Source organism: Vulpes vulpes, chromosome X (assembly GCF_048418805.1).
Source record: "Vulpes vulpes isolate BD-2025 chromosome X, VulVul3, whole genome shotgun sequence".
NCBI classification, from domain to species: domain Eukaryota; kingdom Metazoa; phylum Chordata; class Mammalia; order Carnivora; family Canidae; genus Vulpes; species Vulpes vulpes.
The window spans coordinates 62,252,128-62,274,776 of record NC_132796.1 but is presented as its reverse complement, the minus strand read 5'-3'; the positions used below and the strand labels follow the sequence as shown (position 1 = coordinate 62,274,776).

Genomic DNA, 22,649 nt, shown 5'->3' with positions numbered 1-22,649 from the left:
GAGACCCGGGATGGAGTCCCACGTCGGGCTCCCTGCATGGAGCCTGCTTCTCTCTCTGCCTGTGTCTCTGCCTCTCTTTCGCTCTCTCTGAATAAATAAATAAATAAATCTTAAAAAAAAAAAAGATTTAACTTATATGGGGAAAAATATCAGATTAACAGCAGACCTCTCCACGGAGACCTGGCAGGCCAGAAAGGGCTGGCAGGATATATACAGGGTACTGAGAGAAACATGGAGCCAACAATACTTTATCCAGCAAGGATGGCATTCAGAATAGGAGAGGTAAAGAGATTCCAGGATAGGCAGAAGCTGAAAGAATATGAGACCACCATTCCAACTCTTCAAAAATATTAAGGGGGACACTGTAAAAGAAAGAGGGAACCCAAAGAAACAATCCACAAAAACAAGGACTGAATAGACATTACAATGACACTAAATTCATATCTTTCAATAGTTACTCTGAACATGAATGGGCTAAACAATCCCATCAAAAGACAAAGGGTACTGGACTGCATAAAAAAAGCAAGACTCATCTATATACTATATACAAGAGACTCATTTTAAACGAAGAAAACATCAGGCCTGAAAAGGAAGGTGTGGAGAAACATACACCATTCAAAAGATACTCAAAATAAAGATGGGGTGGCAATCCTCATATCAGATATATTACAGCTTACCCAAAAGACAAGAGATGAATAGGGACACTGTATCATACTTAAAGGGATTATTCAATAAGAAGACCTAACAATTATATTTATGCCGCTGATGTGCGAGGTGCTAAGTATATCAATCAATTGATAACCAAAGTAAAGAGATATTTGGATAAAAATACACTAATAGTAGGAGACTTCAAAATGACACTATAAGCACTGTCTATCGAACAATAACACCTGACAATCATGAATATTTATTCCCCTAATATGGGAGCTGCCAAGTATATCAATCAATTAATAACCAATGTTAAGACAGACTTAGATAATAATACACTCATAGTAGGAGACATCAACACAGCACTTTCTGCAAATGACAGATGTTCTAGCAGAATATCACCAAAGAAACAAGGTCCTTAAATGATACACTGAACCATATGGATTTCACAGATACATACAGAATTTTCCATCCAAACGCAACTATATACACATTTTTCACAAGTGCACATAGAACTTTCTCCAGAATAGACCTCATACTGGGGTCACAAATCAAAACCACAATGAGATACCACCTCACACCAGGAGAATGGTGAAAATTAGCAAGACAGGAAACAACAAATGTTGGAGAGGATGTGGAGAAAGGGGAACCCTCTTGTACTGTTGGTGGGAATGTGAACTGGTGCAGCCACTCTGGAAAACTGTGTGGAGGTTCCTCCAAGAGTTAAAAATAGATCTTCCCTACGACCCAGCAATTACACTGCTGGGGATTTACCCCAAAGATACAGATGCAATGAAATGGCAGGACACCTGCACCCCAATGTTTATAGCAGCAACGTCCACAATAGCCTAACTGTGGAAGGAGCCTCAGTGTCCACCATAAGATGAATAGATAAGGAAGATGTGAGATATATATATATACACACACACACAATAGAATATTATTAAGCCATTAGAAATGACAAATACCCACCATTTGCTTCAACATGGATAGAACTGGAGGGTATTATGCTGAGTGAAGCAAGTCAACTGGAGAACGACAAACATTATATGGTCTCATTCATTTGGGGAATATAAAAAATAGTGAAAGGGAATAAAGGGGAAAGGAGAGAAAATAAATGGGAAATATCAGTGCGGGTGACAGAACATAAAAGACACCTAACTCTGGGAAATAAACAAGGGGTGGTGGAAAGGGCGGCAGGCAGGGGGTTGGGGTGACTGGGTGTTGGGTACTGAGGGGGGCACTTGACGGAATGAGCACTGGGTGTTATGCTATATGTTGGCAAATTGAACTCCAATAAAAAAATATACAAAAAAAGGAAAAGAAACTAAGTATGTACTATATTTTGGCTAATTGAATTTAAATTTAGAAAAAGAATGAAAAATAAATTAAAAATAAAATGTATTGTGGAATAAAATAAATAAGGAATTCCATGTATTTTATCATTAGTAAATAGCACAATGTTTTTTTAAATTCAGAAATACGTAAACGCAGCTCTGCAGGACCATGCTACCTAGTCTCCTACCTAGATTTTCAGCTTTTTAGGATGAGTGTGTCAAAGTATGCTTAAAATCATCACTCTAAGATTAATAAAGAGAGAAAACTGAGAGCATGTAGGGAACTGACTATCACAGACTTCAAACGAAAATTAATAAAAGTTTACCCAGTGCTTATAACACTTCCTCATACACATACAAGAGGAAGTCAGGAAAAAAACTTTTGTTAAATGAATACTACTTTATGCATATTCAGTTTGGCAATGTATTGTTAACTTTTATGCTCTCTGGCCTACAACTCCGTATCTAGAAGTTTATTTCAAGGAAATATTTATAGCCGTACATAAGTATTTATCTACCAAGTGTTTCACTGAAGCACTAATTATAATACCATAATAATTGGAAATATCCTAAATTTCTTTTTTTTTAATTTTTTTATTTTTTATTTTTTTTTATTTATTTATGATAGTCACAGAGAGAGAGAGAGAGGCAGAGACACAGGCAGAGGGAGAAGCGGGCTCCATGCACCGGGAGCCCGATGTGGGATTCGATCCCGGGTCTCCAGGATCGCGCCCTGGGCCAAAGGCAGGCGCCAAACCGCTGCGCCACCCAGGGATCCCCTAAATTTCTTTTTTTAAAGATTTTATTTATTTATTCATAGAGACAGAGAGAGAGAGGCAGAGACACAGGCAGAGGGAAAAGCAGGCACCATACAGAGAGCCTGACGTGGGACTTGATCCCGGGTCTCCAGGATCACGCCCTGGGCTGCTGGCGGCGCTAAACTGCTGCGCCACCAGGGCTGCCCGAAATATTCTAAATTTTAAAAAAATTATGGAAGTTTTATTTTTGATAATGGTATATTCATACAACCAAATATTTATGCCACCATTAAAAATTCTAATATCATCCAAATAGTCAGTGGTGGACTCAGGATTCAGATTCAGATTTATATACATTTCTCTAACCATGCCGGTAAATCTTAGGGGTGAATTGAGGCTGGAAAAGATAAAAAGTGCAATGGTGAACAAAGCACTGGATGAGGGGCTGCTGGTAGCAGTGTAGTCTTGGTAGATGTTATGCATTTGGCTGGGGTGGGGATCCAGGTTTCTGGGCTCCTGGAGGCAGAGGAGGAAGATGAGTTCTACCAGATGTCACATGGGGGTATCACAAAGGAACCGAGAAATAAGCGAGTATCAAAGGCAAAAGCACCAGTCAGAGGATTAGGGGGACTCTGACTTTGACATCCACAAAAAGAATGAACCATCCAGTGACAGAGAAGTGGAAGAGCGAAGAAGGAAGTGCCCAGTAATTACCAAAGCATATAAGGAACTTCTCAAGATCTTGAGACCTCAAAAAGTCAGTACTCCAGCTAGTAACTCTCAGAAGGCCTGATAAAAGAAGGAACTGCTGCCACTATGAACTAGAAGAAAATGGCTGTGACAGAAATTCCATGTGTCCGTCTACAACTAAGCATACCTGACAGACATTTCTTTGGGTACTAGAGAGGCAGTGAAAGAGTCCACATTGTGAGTGGCCATTGACCCATGAAGAGCTGCTCAGAGAGGCCAGGATCACGGAGGAGCTCAACTTACATTCACTTGAAATATATGAGCAGCTCCAGGTTGACAAAAAGCAGCAGGTGCACAAGAAGCAGATGTGCCCTGGGCCCATAATCACCTATCATTCAGTGGCAGTGCTACCTGTTGAGGAGCCAGGCCCTAAAGAAGAGAACATGAATGTGGAAGGACTGCTTGCTCCCACAGCTTCTGCACTGACTCCCCATGCCAGCACTGGACCTATCAACCCTCCTCCTCATTGCTCCTATACCTTCACCATTTTCAGTGACAATGTGACAATCAAGGGAAGAAAGGTTTCCCCAAGAGTAGCCCTGAAAGGTCCCTGTTTGGGAGGTCTGCCTTGTGACGCACTGCTAAGCCCTGTACTGGGACCCTGTCACAGACATCCCCTACACCACTGCTCAAACCTTCAAGATCACCCATGAGGCCTACAAGTAGAACACCACTGCCCATGGATTGCCACACACTTGCTTCAGCACTTCCCAAGCCTCTCCCTGGTTCTGGACCCCAATCCTTGCACCAGAAAATTGCTATCAAATAACAAGATGTTTGATCTTCAGAAACCTCTTTCCTGCCCTGACCTGGGGCTCCAAATGTTCCCCCTCCTTTCCCTGCCTCTCCCCTTTGTAATCTCTGAGCTTTGCCCAGCCCTTTTCTATATTTCTTTCCCCCAGTTCCTCCTTGTTCTGTTTTTTAATCTAATAAAAGAAAAAGATCCCCTTAAAAAAAGTACAATGGTGAATAGAATCAATAGCCACAATTAGGTATCAACAATCTGGTATGATAGACTAGATCAATAAGATTCAAGTTATATAGGCATAATTGTACCTGTAATGGAGTAAAAAAGTCCATATACGTAAGCACAGACTGGAAAAAGACAGAGCTTACCGATAGCCCATATAAAGAGGTTTAATTAATTTTAGAGAACTCCAAGTTCACTATGTCATTGTTAAAATCTGATTATAAGCAAGGCTAATTATAAGGACATTCAAAACAAATATATTTGTATTTGTATATTTGTATTGCTCAGGCAGTATTAATGGAAATATATTATCTAGAACAAGAGAAGTCAGAATCTTACTTTATCCTACAGTCATCTGAAAAAAACAGTAACCATTCTAAACATGATTGGCAAAGAATGGCCATTATAGTGCAAGAACTCTAAGTTATGACATATAAGGGTTAAAGCTAAATTTTAATATCTAGGATGCAAGATCACTTAAGGTGTAACTGATATTTGAAGAGTTGTTTTGTGGAAGAGTGATGAGAATTTTTCTATATGGTACCAATGCCAAGAGATACAAGGCCAAAGGATAGAACTTATTAATGAGACAGGTTTATGTTTGACATAAAAGAAGGACCTTAAATTGAATGAGAACTGCTAGAAGATGGATGGACTACCTTAGGTACCTTTATCCAGAGTTTTATTGTTATAGAAGATAAATAGCGGGCAGCCCCGGTGGCTTAGCGGTTTAGCGCCGCCTTCAGCCCAGGGCATGATCCTGGAGAGCCGGGATCTAGTCCCAGGTCAGGCTCCCTGCATGGAGCCTGCTTCTCCCTCTGCCTGTGTCTCTCTCTTGTTCTCTCTCTCTCTCCCTCTGCCTGTGTCTGTGTTTCTCTCTCTCTGTCTCTCATGAATAAATAAAATCTTAAAAAAAGGAAGATAAATAGCCATTAAGTGTGCCTCTTGTAGAGGTGACTACAGTGCCATACAGAAGGCTGACCTAGAAAACATTTAAGGTGATTTTCAAAGCTGAGGTCTTAATGGATTTCTTAAACTAATGTTTTCTCTTTTTTTAAGATTTATTTATTCATGAGACACAGAGAGAGAGAGAGAGAGAGAGAGAGAGAGAGGCAGAGACACAGGCAGAAAGAGAAGCAGGCTCCTTGCAGGGAGCCTGATGTGGGAGTGGATCCCGGAATTCCAGGATCATGCCCTGGGCCAAAGTCAGACGCTCAACCACAGAGCCACCCAGGCATCCCTTAAACCAAGGTTTTCAAATATCAGGTGTACTTGTATAAATTTGCCAAGAAGAAAAATCAGACTGCTTTTAAGTACTAAAATTCTATACTACTAACTGATTATCCACTAAGAAAAATCACTATTTTTTTTTCCAATGGAGTTAGAATTTTAGCTGTTTGATTTAAATATAATAAATACAATGTTTATTTTGACACACTCCACAACTATTTTTTCAACTTCTAAAGTATGCCTAACAAATACTTCTATTTCTGATGAAGAGAGATAAATAAGAAAAAAAAAAGTACTGATGGCTTTTGCATCATATTTATATTATACAAAATTCACAAACTTTTGTAGATGAATTACCTGCTCCGGTTTTACAAGCTGCTTTTTGTATTCTTCTTTAGCCGCATGCACAGTTATAGATGCACATATCAGACCTGCAGGTACGGTTGTCAGCTTTCCCATCTAAGAAAGATATATCAAAAAGATATTTTTAATTGAAAAGCTCCCCATCCTCCATTTCCTGATACATTTTGGGAGTACCCAAGCAGCACTATGGGTTTTATTGAACGTATAAAAAACTCAAGTGCTCCAAATTGCTACATACATTTTTAGAGTATAATTCCTAAAATTCTCTTATCTTAGATGGTAAAGTTTTATTTTTATTAGTTAACTGTCTACTTCATACGGAATATACCAATAACATAATTACCAAGAAGAAGTGAATACAAAATTTGAGGGATGAAGTATGATAGATCATGGTATTCACTCAGTACACAAATATTTGGCTCAGTGCTTCGAATATATCAGTAAACAAAACAAAGAATCTTGCTCTTATGGAGATGACATTCTAATAGAGCACAGACAGGCAATAAACACAATAGATACATTAATATACTACAAGTTGATAAATGCTATGGAGAAACTAAAAGAGAAGTGTGATCTGGAATACTAATGATTCAAGTTGTGTCCCGAAATACAATTTATATTTATATTATTTATAAAAATAATTTCCTACCATTGCAAATCCTTTGTTCCTAACCTTTCAAAGCATTCCTTTTTAAAAAATTTTTTATTTAGTGGACAGCCCCGGTGGCTCAGTGGTTTAGCGCCGCCTTCAGCCCAGGGCATGATCCTGGAGACCCGGGATCTAGTCCCACGTCAGGCTCCCTGCATGGAACCTGCTTCTCCCTCTGCCTGTGTCTCTGCCTCTCTCTCTGTGTGTGTCTCTCATGAATAAATAAATAAAATCTTTTAAAGATTTTTAAATTTTTTTATTGGAGTTTGATTTGCCAACATATAGTATAACACCCAGTGCTCGTCCCATAAAGTGCCCCACTCAGTGCCCGTCACCCAGTCACCCTGTCACCCTTCCCACCTCCCCCTCCACTACCCCTTGTTCATTTCCCAGACTTAGGTGTCTCTCATGTTGTCACCCTCTCTGATATTTCCCACTCATTTTTTCTCCTTTCCCCTTTATTCCCTTTCACTATCTTTTATATTCCTTTTTACGAATCTCACACTTAAAACCAAAGTGAATTTTGTTTTGGATGTAACTTGATCTAGATTAAGAATGCAGGAAAGAGGCACCTGGGTGGCAGAGTTGGTTAAGTAAGAACTCTTGGTTTGGCTAAGGTCATGATCTCAGTATTGTGAGATCAAGCCTGGTGTCAGGCTCTGCACTGAGCACGGAGTCTGCTTGAGAGTCTTTCCCTCTCCTTCTGCCCTTCCTGCTTATGCTCTCCCTTTCTCTCTCTCTAAAATAAATAAATAATTTTTTAAAAAAAGAATGCAGGAAAATCACTGGCTCTAAGAACAAAGTGCTCCAGTGTTCATTCAGGTATCAAAATAATCCCCAAAGATTATCCATTTAAGGCCAAATGAAAAGTTTTCCAGAGAACAAATATTTTAAGAGCTTGATTTTTTACAGAAGAAAGGAAGCTTGCTGAAATCAACAAAGGACATCCAGAGGAAGAGAGGTCTCTTCGGCTTACACAAAAGGGAAAGTATACAAGAACTGGAAGAAATACTAGCCAAAGGACACTAAACGTTCTCTATTAACAGTGATAGTGCCTATACTTCATTTCTGACACTTTTTCAATATTTCCTGAGCAGGGATCCCTGGGTGGCGCAGCGGTTTGGCGCCTGCCTTTGGCCCAGGGCGCGATCCTGGAGCCCCGGGATCGAATCCCATGTCGGGCTCCCGGTGCATGGAGCCTGCTTCTCCCTCTGCCTGTGTCTCTGCCTCTCTCTCTCTGTGTGACTATCATAAATAAATAAATAAAATAAAAAAAAAAATTTCCTGAGCAGAATAAGGGAAGCTACAGCCACTAGTTAGGCTTTTCCTCTTTAAGCCAGGCATGACTCTGATTGAGGCTGAGACTCCAGACAGGGTAAAATGAAAATGCAGTACTAATAAAAATTTTGTTCACTGTTATTTTCCCTTCAAGCCTCCCTCTGGTACATATGTCAGCATCACAGAATAATTTATCTAGGCCTGCCTTCCCAAAAGACATCACTTTTGATTTCTTCTACTTGGTATTCAGTAATAAGATTTCTACATCATATCTATGTCATTTTTCAATAAAAAATTATTAAAACTAAGGCCATCAAGGATGCTTTCCCATACAACTGAGAAATTTTGTTCATGTATCTCTGAAGTGATTAAAGAATGCCAATTCTCACATTTAAAAGCTATTTTAAAAATACCTGATTAGATCTTATTCCTTAGATACCAAAAAACTCTTTTGAAGTATGCTAATAACTAAATAAGCTTCAATTACTCTAATCTTCTCAGAGTATATTCATCTTGTATCACATACTAAATAATATATAGACTATAAAATAAATTCATAGGTATTGTTCAATATTTATGATCCAGTACTTCAGTCTAGATTAACTGAACTACTTGGCAAAAATGAACTATTGGGACTTCATCAAGACCAAAAGCTTCTGCACAGCATAAGAAACAGTCAACAAAACTAAAAAGACAACCTACAGAATGGGAGAAGATATTTGCAAATGACATATCAGACAAAGGGCTAGTATCCAAGATCTATAAAGAACTTATTAAACTCAACACCTAAGAAACAAAAAATCCAATCATGAAATGGGCAAAAGACATGAACAGAAATTTCACAGAGGAAGACAAAGACATGGCCAACAAGCCACGATGAGATACCACCTCACACCAGTGGGAATGGGGAAAATTAACAAGACAGGAAACCACACATGTTGGAGAGGATGTGGAGAAAAGGGAACCCTCTTGCAGTGTTGGTGGGAATGCGAACTGGTGCAGCCACTCTGGAAAACTGTGTGGAGGTTCCTCAAAGAGTTAAAAATAGAGCTACCCTACAACCCAGCAATTGTACTACGGGGGATTTACCTCAAAGATACAGATGCAGTGAAACACCAGGACACCTGTACCCCAATGTTCATAGCAGCAGTGTCCACAATAGCCTAACTGTGGAAGGAGCCTCGGTGTCCATCAAAAGATGAATGGATAAAGAAGATGTGGTTTATGTATACAATGGAATATCACTCAGCCATTAGAAATGACAAATACCCACCATTTGTTCCAACATGGATGGAACTGGAGGGTATTATGTCGAGTGAAATAAGTCAGTTGGAGAAGGACAAACATTATATGGTCTCATTCATTTGGGGAATATAAAAAATGCATTACTAGATATAAAGTGACTCTATCAAGACAAAAAGTTGAAAGATGAATGGATAAAGAAGATGTGGTCTATATATACAATGGAATATTACTCAGCCATTAGAAATGACGAATACCCACCATTTGCTTTGGCATCGACAGAACTGGAGGGTATTATACTGAGTGAAGTAAGTCAACTGGAGTAGAACAATCATCATATCACTCATACAGGGAATATAAGAAATATTGAAAGGAATTATAGGGGAAAGGAGGGAAAATGAGTGAGAAAAATTAGGGAAGGTGACAAAACATGAGAGAATCCTAACTCTGGGAAACAAACAAGGGGTAATGGAAGGGAAGGCAGGTGGGGAGATGGGGTGACTGGGTGACGGGCACTGAGAAGGTCACTTGACAGGATGAGCACTGGGTGTCATACTATATGTCGACAAACAAACTTTAATTACAAAAATATTAAAATAAAAAATATATTTTTTTATTTTAAGATTTAATTTATTTATGAGAGACACAGGGAGAGAGAGAGAGGCAGAGACAGGCAGAGGGAGAAGCAAGCTCCATGCAGGGAGCCTGACGTGGGACTCGATCCCAGGTCTCCAGGATCATGCCCTGGTCTGAAGGCAGCGCCAAACCACTGAGCCACCTGGGCTGCCAAAAATATATTTTTATTTTAATTCCAGTGTAGTCAATTAACAAATAGTGTTGCATTAGTTTCAGGTGTACAGTATAGTAATTCAACAACTTCATGTATTTCTCAGTGTTTGTCAAGATAAGTGTACTCTTAATCCTCTTCACCTATTTCACCTATTCTCCTACCATCTCCCCTCTGGTAACCCTGTTTGTTCCCTATAGTTAAGCATCTGCTTCTTGTTTTGTCTCCTTTAAATATATATATTTGTTATATATATATGATAGATAGATAGATAGATAGATAGATAGATAGATAGATAGATAGATAGATAATGCCATTTTAAAAGGTGTACGACGTCCAGTCTTTTCTTGGAAATTAAATATTGAGGAACACTAAGAGAAAGTAGTGACCTGCAGCACATCTGCAAAAGAGAAGGAATGTGAAGATGAAAGTGCTCATAAAATATTATTAGTGCTCTAATACTAATACATTAGTAACAAGAAAGGAGTAAACAATATTTTTGAATGCCTACTATGCATCAGAAAGTATTTTTGTAATGGTGCAGAAAGCCTACTAATATTTTCAATGTAAAAGGAGAAGCAAAAGGACACAAATACCAGTAGTGACCTTTAGAGGGCAGAAAAGCACTAAGAAAAAAGCTGCCTTTGGTTTATTGAGAATGTTACACTGCCCACAAAGCTAAGAAATTATATATATAAATTGAACACCAATAAAAATTAATTTAAAAAAAAAAAAAAAAGAAATTATATATATACTTTATTTCACGTCTATGGGACAAAAGTAAATGACACCAGAAACCTTTTTAATATAGCATTAATTCTAAGGTTATTTCTGTGTCCGATACCCATTGAGGTTCATTGTATTTGTATTTGCATTTGCATATTGTATATTGTTATTTGTTAGGAATAACATTTACAGCATAAAGCATATTAAAACTGGCAAAGTTTAAGATGGATGGGACGTACCTGGTACACGTGAATTATAATCTTCATCTGAATTAAAGCTCTAGCACTTATAAAGCCTATCTTAAGTTAGCCAGAACAAATAACTGCCCAGCCCAGTTTGACCTGGATAGATATGGCTTTTACTACATTATTAAATTATAGAATATTAATGTTAAAGCATTAATAAGGCACTGTTTTAATTATGATGTTGTATGAAAGAACAAAACTATTTTGGAATTTCTAAACACTCAATAATTATGATATAATTATTATTGAATAATACCTGGAAGTGTCAAAAGTTTATCTTAAATAAAAATTAAAGAAACAGAAAATTTTAAATAAAAATATACACAGGGAATATAGGAGTTACACAAATTTACAATTTAAGAAACTCCTCCAGAAATGGCACAACAGACTAGCAAATTCAACTTTAGTCAGAATGCTAATCAGGATCAAATACTAATGGTTGTCAAAATCAGGAACTGAATTTAAAAGAAAACACCAAACAGCTCCCTTTTACACACACATATACACACAAGTGTGTGCTATATATAGGAAAGAAATTAGGCTATTATCTACTTTGTGGGGATGTGAGAAAGGAATACTGAGAGCATTCTATTTACTTGAAAAGTAACACTAATAAGAGATGATTTTCAAGGTGCTGTCAGTGTAAAATTCAGTTACTACTAAATTTCAAAAGAAGATTAAATAAAGTATGTGGGAAAGCTAAATTAATCTTTCTAAAATACCATTTTGTTCTCCTGGCTCAACAACAATCAACAATTACTCTACCCTTCCCTATACACCTCTGGCCTTAGCCAAATTAATTTTTTTAGGCCCCAACATGTCAAACACATTCCTTCCTGAGTACCTTCACTCCATTTTCCCTGATAAAATGTCTTCCCATCTCCTGCACCTAAGAGTGCCTGGCACAAAGCAGGTATTCAAAAAATATTTGTTATATGAATACATTTATCTTTATAAACCCTGCTGTTCCATTAGCTCACTCAAAGCCATCCCTCTGAATTGATATAGCTCCACTAATTTAGTATTAAATAAATCTGTTATAATTTACCTTTTAAAATATATGCAGTTTATTTTTCTGCTAAAATGTAGGCTCCTTGGGCACCTAGGTGGCTCAATCAGTTAAGCATCTGCCTTCAGCTGAGGTCATGATCCCAGAGTCCTGGGATTGAGCTCCAAGTCGTGCTTCCTGCTCATCAGGGAACCTGCTTCTCCCTCTCCCTCCCCGCTAGCTCTGTCTCAAATAAATAAAGAAAATATTTTAAAAATTAAAAAAATAAAATATAGGCTCCCTGTCAGTAGTTTTATGCCTCTTTGTACCCCAAGGGCTTTGTAGGACCAACGACCTCAAAACTAAGTAATAATTCACAGGTTTAGATAAGGCAGTATACATAGGTAATCTAGCAAGTTCTTTTATGTTTTATGAATGCCTGTGTGCGAAACATCTATGGAGGTAAATGATAACTGAAGGCCCTAAAGGTAATCTGAAATTGCAAGACTGATTCAGTGGTGTTAACTTTTTGAGAATCTAATAAGAAGTAGAACTATGGTCCCCCCCAAATGTAGTTATTCTCAAAATCTGAAGTATGTTTGCAGGCCTCTCCACATTCTCTAAAGCATTTAAGACTAAATTAATCCAGCCCCACCACAAATAAAATTTATCACGAGTACCTTTTATCCTGATACACATATACCTTAGAGCATATTACTCTTATTAAAAATTCTTATAGAAAATTTATGAGTCACATATTATATATATATGTATATATATAAATGTACATATATACATATATATATAACTTATAATAGATGAAGTTTTATAAAGTCTGTTGTGCTAAATAAATGGAAGGTAGTATTCTTATGACACACTTTTTGACTAAATTTCAGCCCTCTGAAGATTATATCTGAGTGGACAAAAGAACAAGCCAGATTCTTTCTTACAGGAAACAGCATTCTATTTTGCATGTGCCGTGACAAAATTTCTTGGTCAAATTAATGTGATGATTATTATACTATAACAAATAAGTGTTTTAAAATATAATAACTTTCTATCTAAACTGATATACTTTTAGCTAGAATGGTCAATAATACCTTTATTAAGGAAGCTTTACAGAAAAATATTCCTGTATACTATACTGCTTAAATACATATGTTTTTTTCAGTTTCATTTTGTGGAGGTCAAAAGCTAAAGAAATGGAGGGAGTTGGAAATAGATGAAAAGGAGTTTTCCCTTCAATTTAGGGTTGGTATCTTTTAAGAACTGTTCACAAGAAAAACCTCAACACCACACGGCTGTTTGACTTTAGAGCACAAGACCTGTGTGGGAAAGAGAGGGAAGTTATAGACTACCATCACCAGTAAAGGAAAAAGTAGATTGCTCATCTCCAATTGCTCCCATTTTTTGCTTTCTTTTCTATCTCTTTCTTCCACTCCTTTATTTTTTTCAGCAACTATATGTTCTAATTGATTTTACAGTTTTATTTTACCTTCCTATTTTTCCTTCTTTCTCCCTCTCCTTCCTTTGGTAGACCTGAAGGGCTAACAGCTTGAGTTATCAGCAAGGGAGGGAGGACTGTTGAATGACTGTATCAGTACTATTCTTTCCGGGTGATTTTTGTTATCCACAGACCTAATATACAAATACTCCTGAGGTAAACAAACATAGGAGTATAACTATACAACTGATAAAGTTTAGCCTCTTCTGAAGTATCATCATGTAGGAGATGGAAGGAATATAAATTGGCTTGAAAAATCAAGCATTGCTCCTGAATAAACTAATGAATATTAAATCCAACATAAAATGGCAAAAGACAGATTGGCTTCAAAATACAAGGTTGTATCTCAGGCACATCATCTTCTTTGTACTAGAGTTTCTTTTTAAAAAATTTTTATTTATTTATTCATAATAGAGAGGCAGAGACATAGGAAGAGGGAGAAGCAGGCTCCCCAGGGGGAACCTGATGGGGGACTCGATACCAGAACCTCAGGATCATGTCCTGAGCCAAAGGCTCAACCACTGAACCACCCAGGTGTCCCTGTACTGGAGTTTCAATCTCACAATGAAAAGTGATCTTAAAGGTCTCCTTGTCCAACCATCTCTCTCATTTTGAATTCCTCCAGTTTATGTATGACCACCTTCAATAATGGGAAAATCCACTGATAGATCATTTCATCCTCTTACAGCTCTATGAGAAAGTTCTTCCACACACTAAACTGAAACGCATGCCCATATACTTTTCATTGGTCCTGGTTCTACTTCCTTGGGTCATACAGGACCCATCTAGCCATACTTGCTCATGAAAGCTTATTTTAATTCCCTTTTAGTGACTTCTGTAATGCACTTTCCAAGGGTAATAAAGTTTCTGACAATGGCAAATGCTACTGAACTCATCTTCTACTCTAACAGAAATACTATTGTATTTCTTTCGGACTAAAAATAAACAAGAAAAGGTTTTAATGCTGCATTTTGTAGCAATAGCCTAAGAGCTATTTCTTGACAGCAACATAAACGTCTTAAACAAAGGTACAGTTTTAATCATCAGTGAGTCACTAAAAAAAGATGTGTATATATAATGGTGCTTATTTTCTTCAGAAAATAATGAATGGGTGAATCATCTCAAAGAGAATAAAGTATCATTAAATCCACAGAAAACAGCAGAGTCTAACAGTTATGCCATTATTCATTATACTGATACATGAAAAGCAGATAATTTGCTGAAATAGAACTTTTAAAAACTATGCCTGCAATTTCTCATAAAATTCTTGGAAAATATGGTGATACTGAAGAAGAAATAATCAAACTACAAAAAATATACCTATACAATCTGGTCCTTTCACAACTGCATATCAAATAGTATACTTCAAACAACTGAAATGCTAGTTGAAAGAGAAGGTGGTGGTAGAATAGGAAGACCCTAGGCTCATCTTGTCCCACAAATACAACTAGATAACTATCAAGTCATTCTAAATACCCCCAGAAACCTGCCTGAAGACTGAAAGAATAAATTCCTCAACTAAAGGAAGAGAAAAAGGCACACTGAAGAAGATAAGTGTGGACACATGATTAAGGGGAGAAAGGAACTATGGGTACTGCAGAAGAGAGGGAGAATACCTGGGGCCCACACTAGGGAGATTAGTCACTCTTCTTGGAGTACATCCCTAAGAGGTAGCACTCATAGAGATGCCTCTTCCAAGACAAAGGACTTGGATGGAGACATTTCCCTCCCCTGCCTCTCAGTATAAACAAAAAGCCACCTGCAGAAAGCAGATGAGTCCCAACAGTGGCTGCTTAACCTACTTAAACCAAGTCCCATACCTCTGTGCTCTGGCGTGAATGCCCTTCTGGGTCAGCCTTCCTCAGTCATAGCATGGTGAGACCCTCCCTCACAAGACCAGTGCAGGCTCTTGCCAGAACCACCTCCCTATGGCCCAGAGTTTAAAAGGCAGCAGACTTGGCTGGAACACAGACCAGAGGGCACTCTTGGGGATAGGGCAGGTAAACAACCCAAAGGCAAACAGTGTAGAAACAGCAATCTGAAAAAGGCCTGGAACACACAGTGGGGAGATTATTTGCTCTTCTCGGAGTGCTTCATGGAGAGCAGCAAGCACCCAGACCCCTCTGCAGAGAAAAAGGTGTTGGCTGGCTCCATTTCCGTGATCTGCCCCTCAGCATAAACACAGAGCCACCTGTAGCAAACAGCACAGCACGGACACTGGCTGCTTTACCTGGTTACAACCAAGTCCTACACCCCTGCACTCTGGCAGTATTGCTCTTCTCAGTCCAGTCTGCCTCAGTCCCAACATGGCAGACCCCTTCCCCAGAAGACCAGCAGAAATCCCTGCTCACATCACATGTCCAGCCCAGAGAGCTCTACAGAGCTTCAGTTCTAGTGGAAGTAGTATCAGGGCTCATTTAAAGAGCAGACTGGAGCACACCTAGTTAAAACGTGCCACAGCTTGGCCAAGGACCAACACTGTCCACTGCAGTTCAGGAAAGCCTCTAGAGATAACTGGCCTGAAGAAGAGAACAGCTAAAACACAACAGCAGAGCACACACAGCAGAGACTAGAGACACTCTATGAAGAGGCCCTAGACACTATAACATCTTCATAAAGCCATTACTCTCAGAAGCAGGAAATATTATGGGCTTTTCTAAAACACAGAAGACAGAGACTTAGACAAGATGCCAAGATGGAGGAATCCATCCCAAATGAAAGAACAAGATAAGTTCAGGGCCAGAGATCTAACCAAGCCAATATAAGTACCATGCCTGATGGAAATGTAAAGTAACAATCATAAGGATACTTGCTGGGGTTGAGAAGAGAATGGAAGACATCAGGGAGGACATTACCACAGAGATAAAAGAATTTTAAGAAGTCAGGAATGAAAAATGTGAGGTGCCTGAATGGCTCAGTTAGTAAAGCATCCAACTCTTGATTTCAGCTCAGGTCTTGATTTCATGGTCAAAAGTTCAAGTCCCACACTGGGCTCCATGCCCTGCATTAAAAAAAAAAAACAAGAAGAAATTAAAAATGTTATAATTGATATTGAACAGCAGGCTGGAAAAAACAGAGGAATGAGTAAGTGATCTAGAAAACAAAATAATGGGGGGATCCCTGTGGCTCAGTGGATTAGCGCCTGCCTTTGGCCCAGGGCGTGATCCTGGAGTCCCGGGATCAAGCCCCACATCAGGCTCCCTGCATGGAGCCTGCTTCTCCCTCTGCCTGTGTCTCTGTCTCCCAGTCTCTCTGTGTCTCTCATGAATAAATAAATAAAATCTTAAAAAAAAAAAACAGAAGACAAAATAATGGAAAATAATGAGGCTGAACAAAAGAGAGAAAAAATTATATAACATAAGAACAGACTTAGAACATTCATAGTGTAAGAGTCCCAGAAGAAGAGAGAGAAAAAGGGGCAGAATTTTTTTTGGAGATAAGAGCTGAAAACTTCCCTAATCTGAGAAAGGAAACACATCCAGATCTAAGAGGCAGTGAGAACTCCCATCACAATCAACAAAACCAGGCCCAGAACAAGACAGACATACTGTAATTAAATTTGCAAAATACAGGGATGAAGAAAAAAACAGCAAGATAAAAAAAGTACCTAACTTACAAGGGAAGACTCATTAAGCCAGCTGGAAATTTCTCAAAAAAATGTGGGAAGTCAGCAGTAAGTGGCATGACATATTTAAAGTGCTGAATGGGAAAAATATATAGCCAACAATACTTTATCCAGCAAAGGTATCAGTCAGAATAGAAGGGGAGATAGTTTCCCAGACAAAAACTAAAGGAGTTCCTGACCACTAAACCAGCCCTGCAAGAAACATTAAAGAGGACTCTTTGAGTGAAAAAATCTCCAGAAACAATAACAAAAGAAGTAATAAAATGACACTAAATACATATCTCTCAATAACTCTGAATGTAAAAGGACTAAATGCTCCAAGCAAAAGACATAGGGTATAAGAATGCATTAAAAAAAAAAAAACACAAGACCATGGGGTGCCTGGGAGGCTCAATCAGTTAAGTGACTGACTCTTGATTTCAGCTCAGGTTGTGAGTGTGGTGAGATTAAGCCCCAGGTCGGGCTCCACACTCTGGCAGGGAGTCTGACTGTGATTCTCTCTCTCCTTCCTTCTGGCCCTCCCCCCACTCATGCACACACCTGCACATACACTCTCTGTCTCAAATAAATAAATAAAATTAAAAAAAAATATAAGACCCAAGTATACACTGTCTACAAGAGATTTATTATAAAACTAAAGACACTTGCACATTGAAATTGAGGGGAGGGAGAAACATTTATCATGCAAATGGATGCCACATGAAAGCCAGAGAACCAACACTTATATTGGAAAACTAGGCTTTAAATGAAAGACTATAAGGAGAGATGAAGAAGAGCACTATATCATAATAAAGGGGACAATTCAAGAAGAAGATCTGACAACTGTAAATATTTATACGCACAATAAGGGAGCAACCAAATATATAAAACAATTAATAACAAACTTAAAGGAACTCATTATAATAATAAAATAATAGTAGAGTACATTAACGCTCCACTTACATCAATGGACAGATCATCTAGGCAGAAAGTCAACAAGGAAACAACTGCTTTGAATGACACACTGGACCAGATGGACATAACAGACTATTCAGATCATTCCATCCTATAACAGCAGAATATACATTCTTTTCAGGATCACTTGGGCACTCTCCACTAAAGCACATACGAGGTCACAAATCAGTCCTCAAAAAATACAAAAAAACCACAGATCATACCAAGCATCTTTTCTGACCACAACTCTATGGAATATGAAGCCAGTCACAAGAAAATATTTGGAAAGACTATAATGCAGGGAGGTTAAAAATCATTCTACTAAATAAAGAATAAATGGGTCAACCAGGACGTTAAAAAAATACACAGAAATAAATGAAAAAGAAAACGCAACAATCCAAAACTCTCAGGTGCAGCAAAAGCAGTCTTATGAGGGAAGTATATAGCAATACATGCCAACCTTAAGAAGCAAGAAAAATTTCAAATTTGCAACCCTATCTTATACCTAAAGGAGCTAGAAAAGGAATAAAGCCTAAAGCCAGCAAAAGGAAGGAAATAATGAAGAATACAGCAGGAAAAAAGATATAGGAAAAAAAACAATAAATAAATGCAGTAAGAGCTGGTTCTTTGAAAAAAAAATCAATAAAACTGTTAAACCCTTAACCAGATTTAACAGAAACAAAAGAGAAAGGATCCATTTAAATGAAATCACAAACAAGCAGGGAGAAATAACAACCACCACCACAGAAATACAAACAATTATAAGAGAATATTATGAAAAATTACATGCCAACAAACTGAATAATCGGGAAGAAATGGATAAGTTCCCAGAAAGATTTAAATTACCAAAACTTAAAAAGAAACAGAAAACTTGAACAGACTGATAACCAGCCAAGAAACTGAATCAGTAGACAAAAGTCTCCAACAAATAAAAGCTCAGGGACAGGGCGCTTGAGTTGCTCAGGCAGTTAAGCATCTGACGTCCACTCAGGAAATAATTCCAGGGTCCTAGGATCAAGTCACATTGTGGTCTCTGCTCAGCAGGGAGTTGGCTTCTCCCTCTCCCTCTACCCCTCCTCTTTCTTGTATGTGTTCTCTTTCTCTGTTTCTCAGAAAAAATAAATAAATAAATAAATAAATAAATAAATAAATGTATGTATGTATGTATGTATGTATGTATGTATGTACAGGGCCATACAGCTTCACAGGCAAATTCCACCAAACATGTAAAGTTAATACTCATTCTTCTCAAAATATTCCAGAAAATAAAAGAGGTAGGAAAACTTCCAAATTCATTCTATACGACCAGGATTACCCTCATACTAAAATAAGAGAAGGACATCCCTAAAACAGAAAACTAGAGGCCAATATCCCTGATGAATATGGATGTAAAAACTCTCAATATAATAGTAGCAAACCAAATCCAATAGTGCATTAAAAGAATCATTCACCATGATCAAGTGGGACTCATGCCTGTGTTGTAAGGGTGGTTAGATATTCACAAATCAAGCTACACGATACACTACATCAATAAAAGAAAGTATAAGGACCATACAATCCTTTCAATAATGCGGAAAAGCATCAGATAAAGTACAACATCCATTGTGATAAAAACCCTCAACAAAGTACACTTAGAAAGAATGTACATCAACATAAAAAAGGCCATATACAAAAAACCCCACAGCTAGTATCATCCTTAACAGGGAAAAACTGAGCTTTTCCTCTAAGGTCAGGAACAAGACAGGGATGTCCATTCTCATCACTGTTTTTTGTTTCTTTGTTTGTTTGTTTTAATCAGGTATTTATTGAACCGTACACAAAATGGAAAAATACATCCCTCAAGTTCACATGGCACATTTGCCAATATAGACCATGAGCTGGACAATAAAATTCTTTTTTTTTTTTAAATAATATTCACAGAGAGAGAGAGAGAGAGAGAGAGGCAGAGACACAAGCGGAGGGAGAAGCAGGCTTCATACACCGGGAGCCCGACGTGGGATTCGATCCCGGGTCTCCAGGATCGCGCCCTGGGCCAAAGGCAGGCGCCAAACCGCTGCGCCACCCAGGGATCCCTGGACAATAAAATTCTTAATACATTGACTTATGAAAAAAAGCTCTCGTCTATCTGGGTTTAGAAAAGAATTTTTTTTAAAAAAAAGAATATATTTTATAATAATAAGTTTTTTATTGGTGTTCAATTTGCCAACATACAGAATAACACCCAGTGCTCATCCCGTCAACTGTCCCCCTCAGTGCCCATCACCCATTCACCCCCACCACCTGCCCGCCTCCCCTTCCACCACCCCTAGTTCATTTCCCAGAGTTAGGAGTCTTTATGTTCTGTCTCCCTTTCTGATATTTCCACCCATTTCTTCTCGCTTCCCTTCTATTCCCTTTCACTACTATTTATATTCCCTAAATGAATGAGAACATATAATGTAGGTCCTTCGATTGACTTATTTCACTCAGCATAATACCCTCCGGTTCCATCCACTTTGAAGCAAATGGTGGGTGGGTTTTGTCATTTCTAATGGCTGAGTAATATTCCATTGTATACATAAACCACATCTTATTTATCCATTCATCTTTCAATAGACACCGAGGCTCCTTCCACAGTTTGGCTATTGTGGACATTGCTGCTATAAACAACGGGATGCAGGTGTCCCGACGTTTCACTGCATCTGTATCTTTGGGGTAAATTCCCAACAGTGCAATTGCTGGGTCCCAGGGCAGGTCTATTTTTAACTCTTTGAGGTACCTCCACACAGTTTTCCAGAGTGGCTGCACCAATTCACATTCTCACCAACAGTGTAAGAGGGTTCCCTTTTCTCCACATCCTCTCCAACATTTATGGTTTCCTGCCTTGTTAATTTTCCCCATTCTAACTGGTGTGAGGTGGTATCTTATCACGGTTTTCATTTGTATTTCCCTGATGGCAAGTGATGCAGAGCATTTTCTCATGTGTGTGTTGGCCATGTCTATGTCTTCCTCTGTGAGATTTCTGTTCATGTCTTTTCCCCATTTCATGATTGGATTGTTTGTTTCTTTGCTGCTGAGTTTCATAAGTTTTTTATAGATCTTGGACACTAGCCCTTTATCTGATATGTCATTTGCAAATATCTTCTCCCATTCTGGAGGTTGTCTTTTAGTTTTGTTGACTGTATCCTTTGCTGTGCAAAAGCTTCTTATCTTGATGAAGTCCCAATAGTTCAATTTGCTTTTCTTTCTCTTGCCTTTGTGGATGTATCTTGCAAGAAGTTACTGTGGCTGAGTTCAAAAAGGGTGTTGCCTGTGATCTCCTCTAGGATTTTGATGGAATCTTGTCTCATATTTAGATATTTCATCCATTTTGAGTTGATCTTTGTGTATGGTGCAAGAGAATGGTCTAGTTTCATTGTTCTGCATGTGGATGTCCAATTTTCCCAGCACCATTTATTGAAGAGACTGTCTTTATTCCATTGGATAGTCTTTCCTCCTTTAAGAATATTAGTTGACCATAAAGTTGAGGGTCCACTTCTAGATTTTCCATTCTGTTCCACTGATCGATGTGTCTGTTTTTGTGCCAGTACCTCACTGTCTTGATGACCACAGCTTTGTAGTACAACCTGAAATCTGGCATTGTGATGCCCCAGATATGGTTTTCTTTTTTAAAATTCCCCTGGCTATTTGGGGTCCATTATGATTCCACACAAATCTTAAAATAATTTGTTCTACTCTCTGAAGAAAGTCCATGGTATTTTGATAGGGATTGCATTAAACGTGTAAATTGCCCTGGGTAACATTGACATTTTCACAATATTAATTCTGTCACTCCATGAGCATGGAATATTTTTCCATTTCTTTATGTCTTCCTCAATTTCTTTCAGAAGTGTTCTATAGTTCTTAGCGTATATATCCTTTACCTCTTTGGTTAGTTTTATTCCTAGGTATCTTATGCTTTTGGGTGCAATTGTAAATGGGATTGACTCCTTAATTTCTCTTTCTTCAGTCTCATTGCTAGTGTATAGAAATGCCACTGACTTCTGGGCATTGATTTTGTATTCTGCCATACTGCCAAATTGCTGTATGGGTTCTATCAATCTTGGGGTGGAGGCTTTTGGGTTTTCTACGTAGAGTATCATGTCATCGGTGAAGAGGGAGAGTTTGACTTCTTTGCCAGTTTGAATGCCTTTAATGTCTCTTTGTAGTCTGAGTGCTGAGGCTAGGACTTCCAGTACTGTTGAATAGCAGTGGTGAGAGTGGACATCTCTGTCTTGTTCCTGATCTTAGGGGAAAGGCTCCCAGTGCGTCCCCAGTGAGAATATTTGCTGTGAGCTTTTTGTAAGGTGGCTTTTAAGATATCAAGGAATGTTCCCTCTATCCCAACACTCTGAAGAGTTTTGATCAGGAATAGATGCCATATTTTGTCAAATGCTTTCTCTGCATCTAATGAGAGGATCATATGGTTCTTGGTTTTTCTCTTGCTGATATGATGAATCACATTGATTCTTTTACGAGTGTTGAACCAGCCTTGTGTCCCGGGAATAAATCCTACTTGGTCAGGGTGAATAATTTTCTCAATGTACTGTTGGGTCCTATTGGCTAGTATCTTGTTGAGAATTTTTGCATCCATGTTC

At 38.3% G+C, this 22,649-nt stretch overlaps 1 protein-coding gene and 1 pseudogene across 28 annotated transcripts in view; one reads left to right on the top strand and one right to left on the bottom strand.

Moving 5' to 3' along the window:
- APOOL (apolipoprotein O like) overlaps nucleotides 1-22,649 on the bottom strand; it is a 356,871-nt gene that overhangs the window by 320,245 nt on the left and 13,977 nt on the right. For 8 of the 28 annotated variants that reach the window (XR_011998213.1, XM_072743925.1, XM_072743937.1 and 5 more), the window contains 2 exons: nucleotides 16,289-16,476; nucleotides 6,051-6,152 (listed from right to left, as the gene is read on the bottom strand). Coding sequence is in view for 25 of the 28 variants with exons in the window: in XM_072743925.1 (XP_072600026.1) it covers nucleotides 6,051-6,152; nucleotides 16,289-16,327 (141 nt within the window). In the remaining 3 variants the exon portion in view is untranslated. Of the gene's footprint in view, nucleotides 1-6,050; nucleotides 6,153-12,031; nucleotides 12,057-15,295; nucleotides 16,477-22,649 lie in introns of those variants that run through there. The other 20 variants (XR_011998214.1, XM_072743931.1, XM_072743943.1 and 17 more) reach the window with 7 other exon arrangements.
- LOC112933582 (vacuolar protein sorting-associated protein 72 homolog pseudogene) lies at nucleotides 3,122-4,262 on the top strand (annotated as a pseudogene).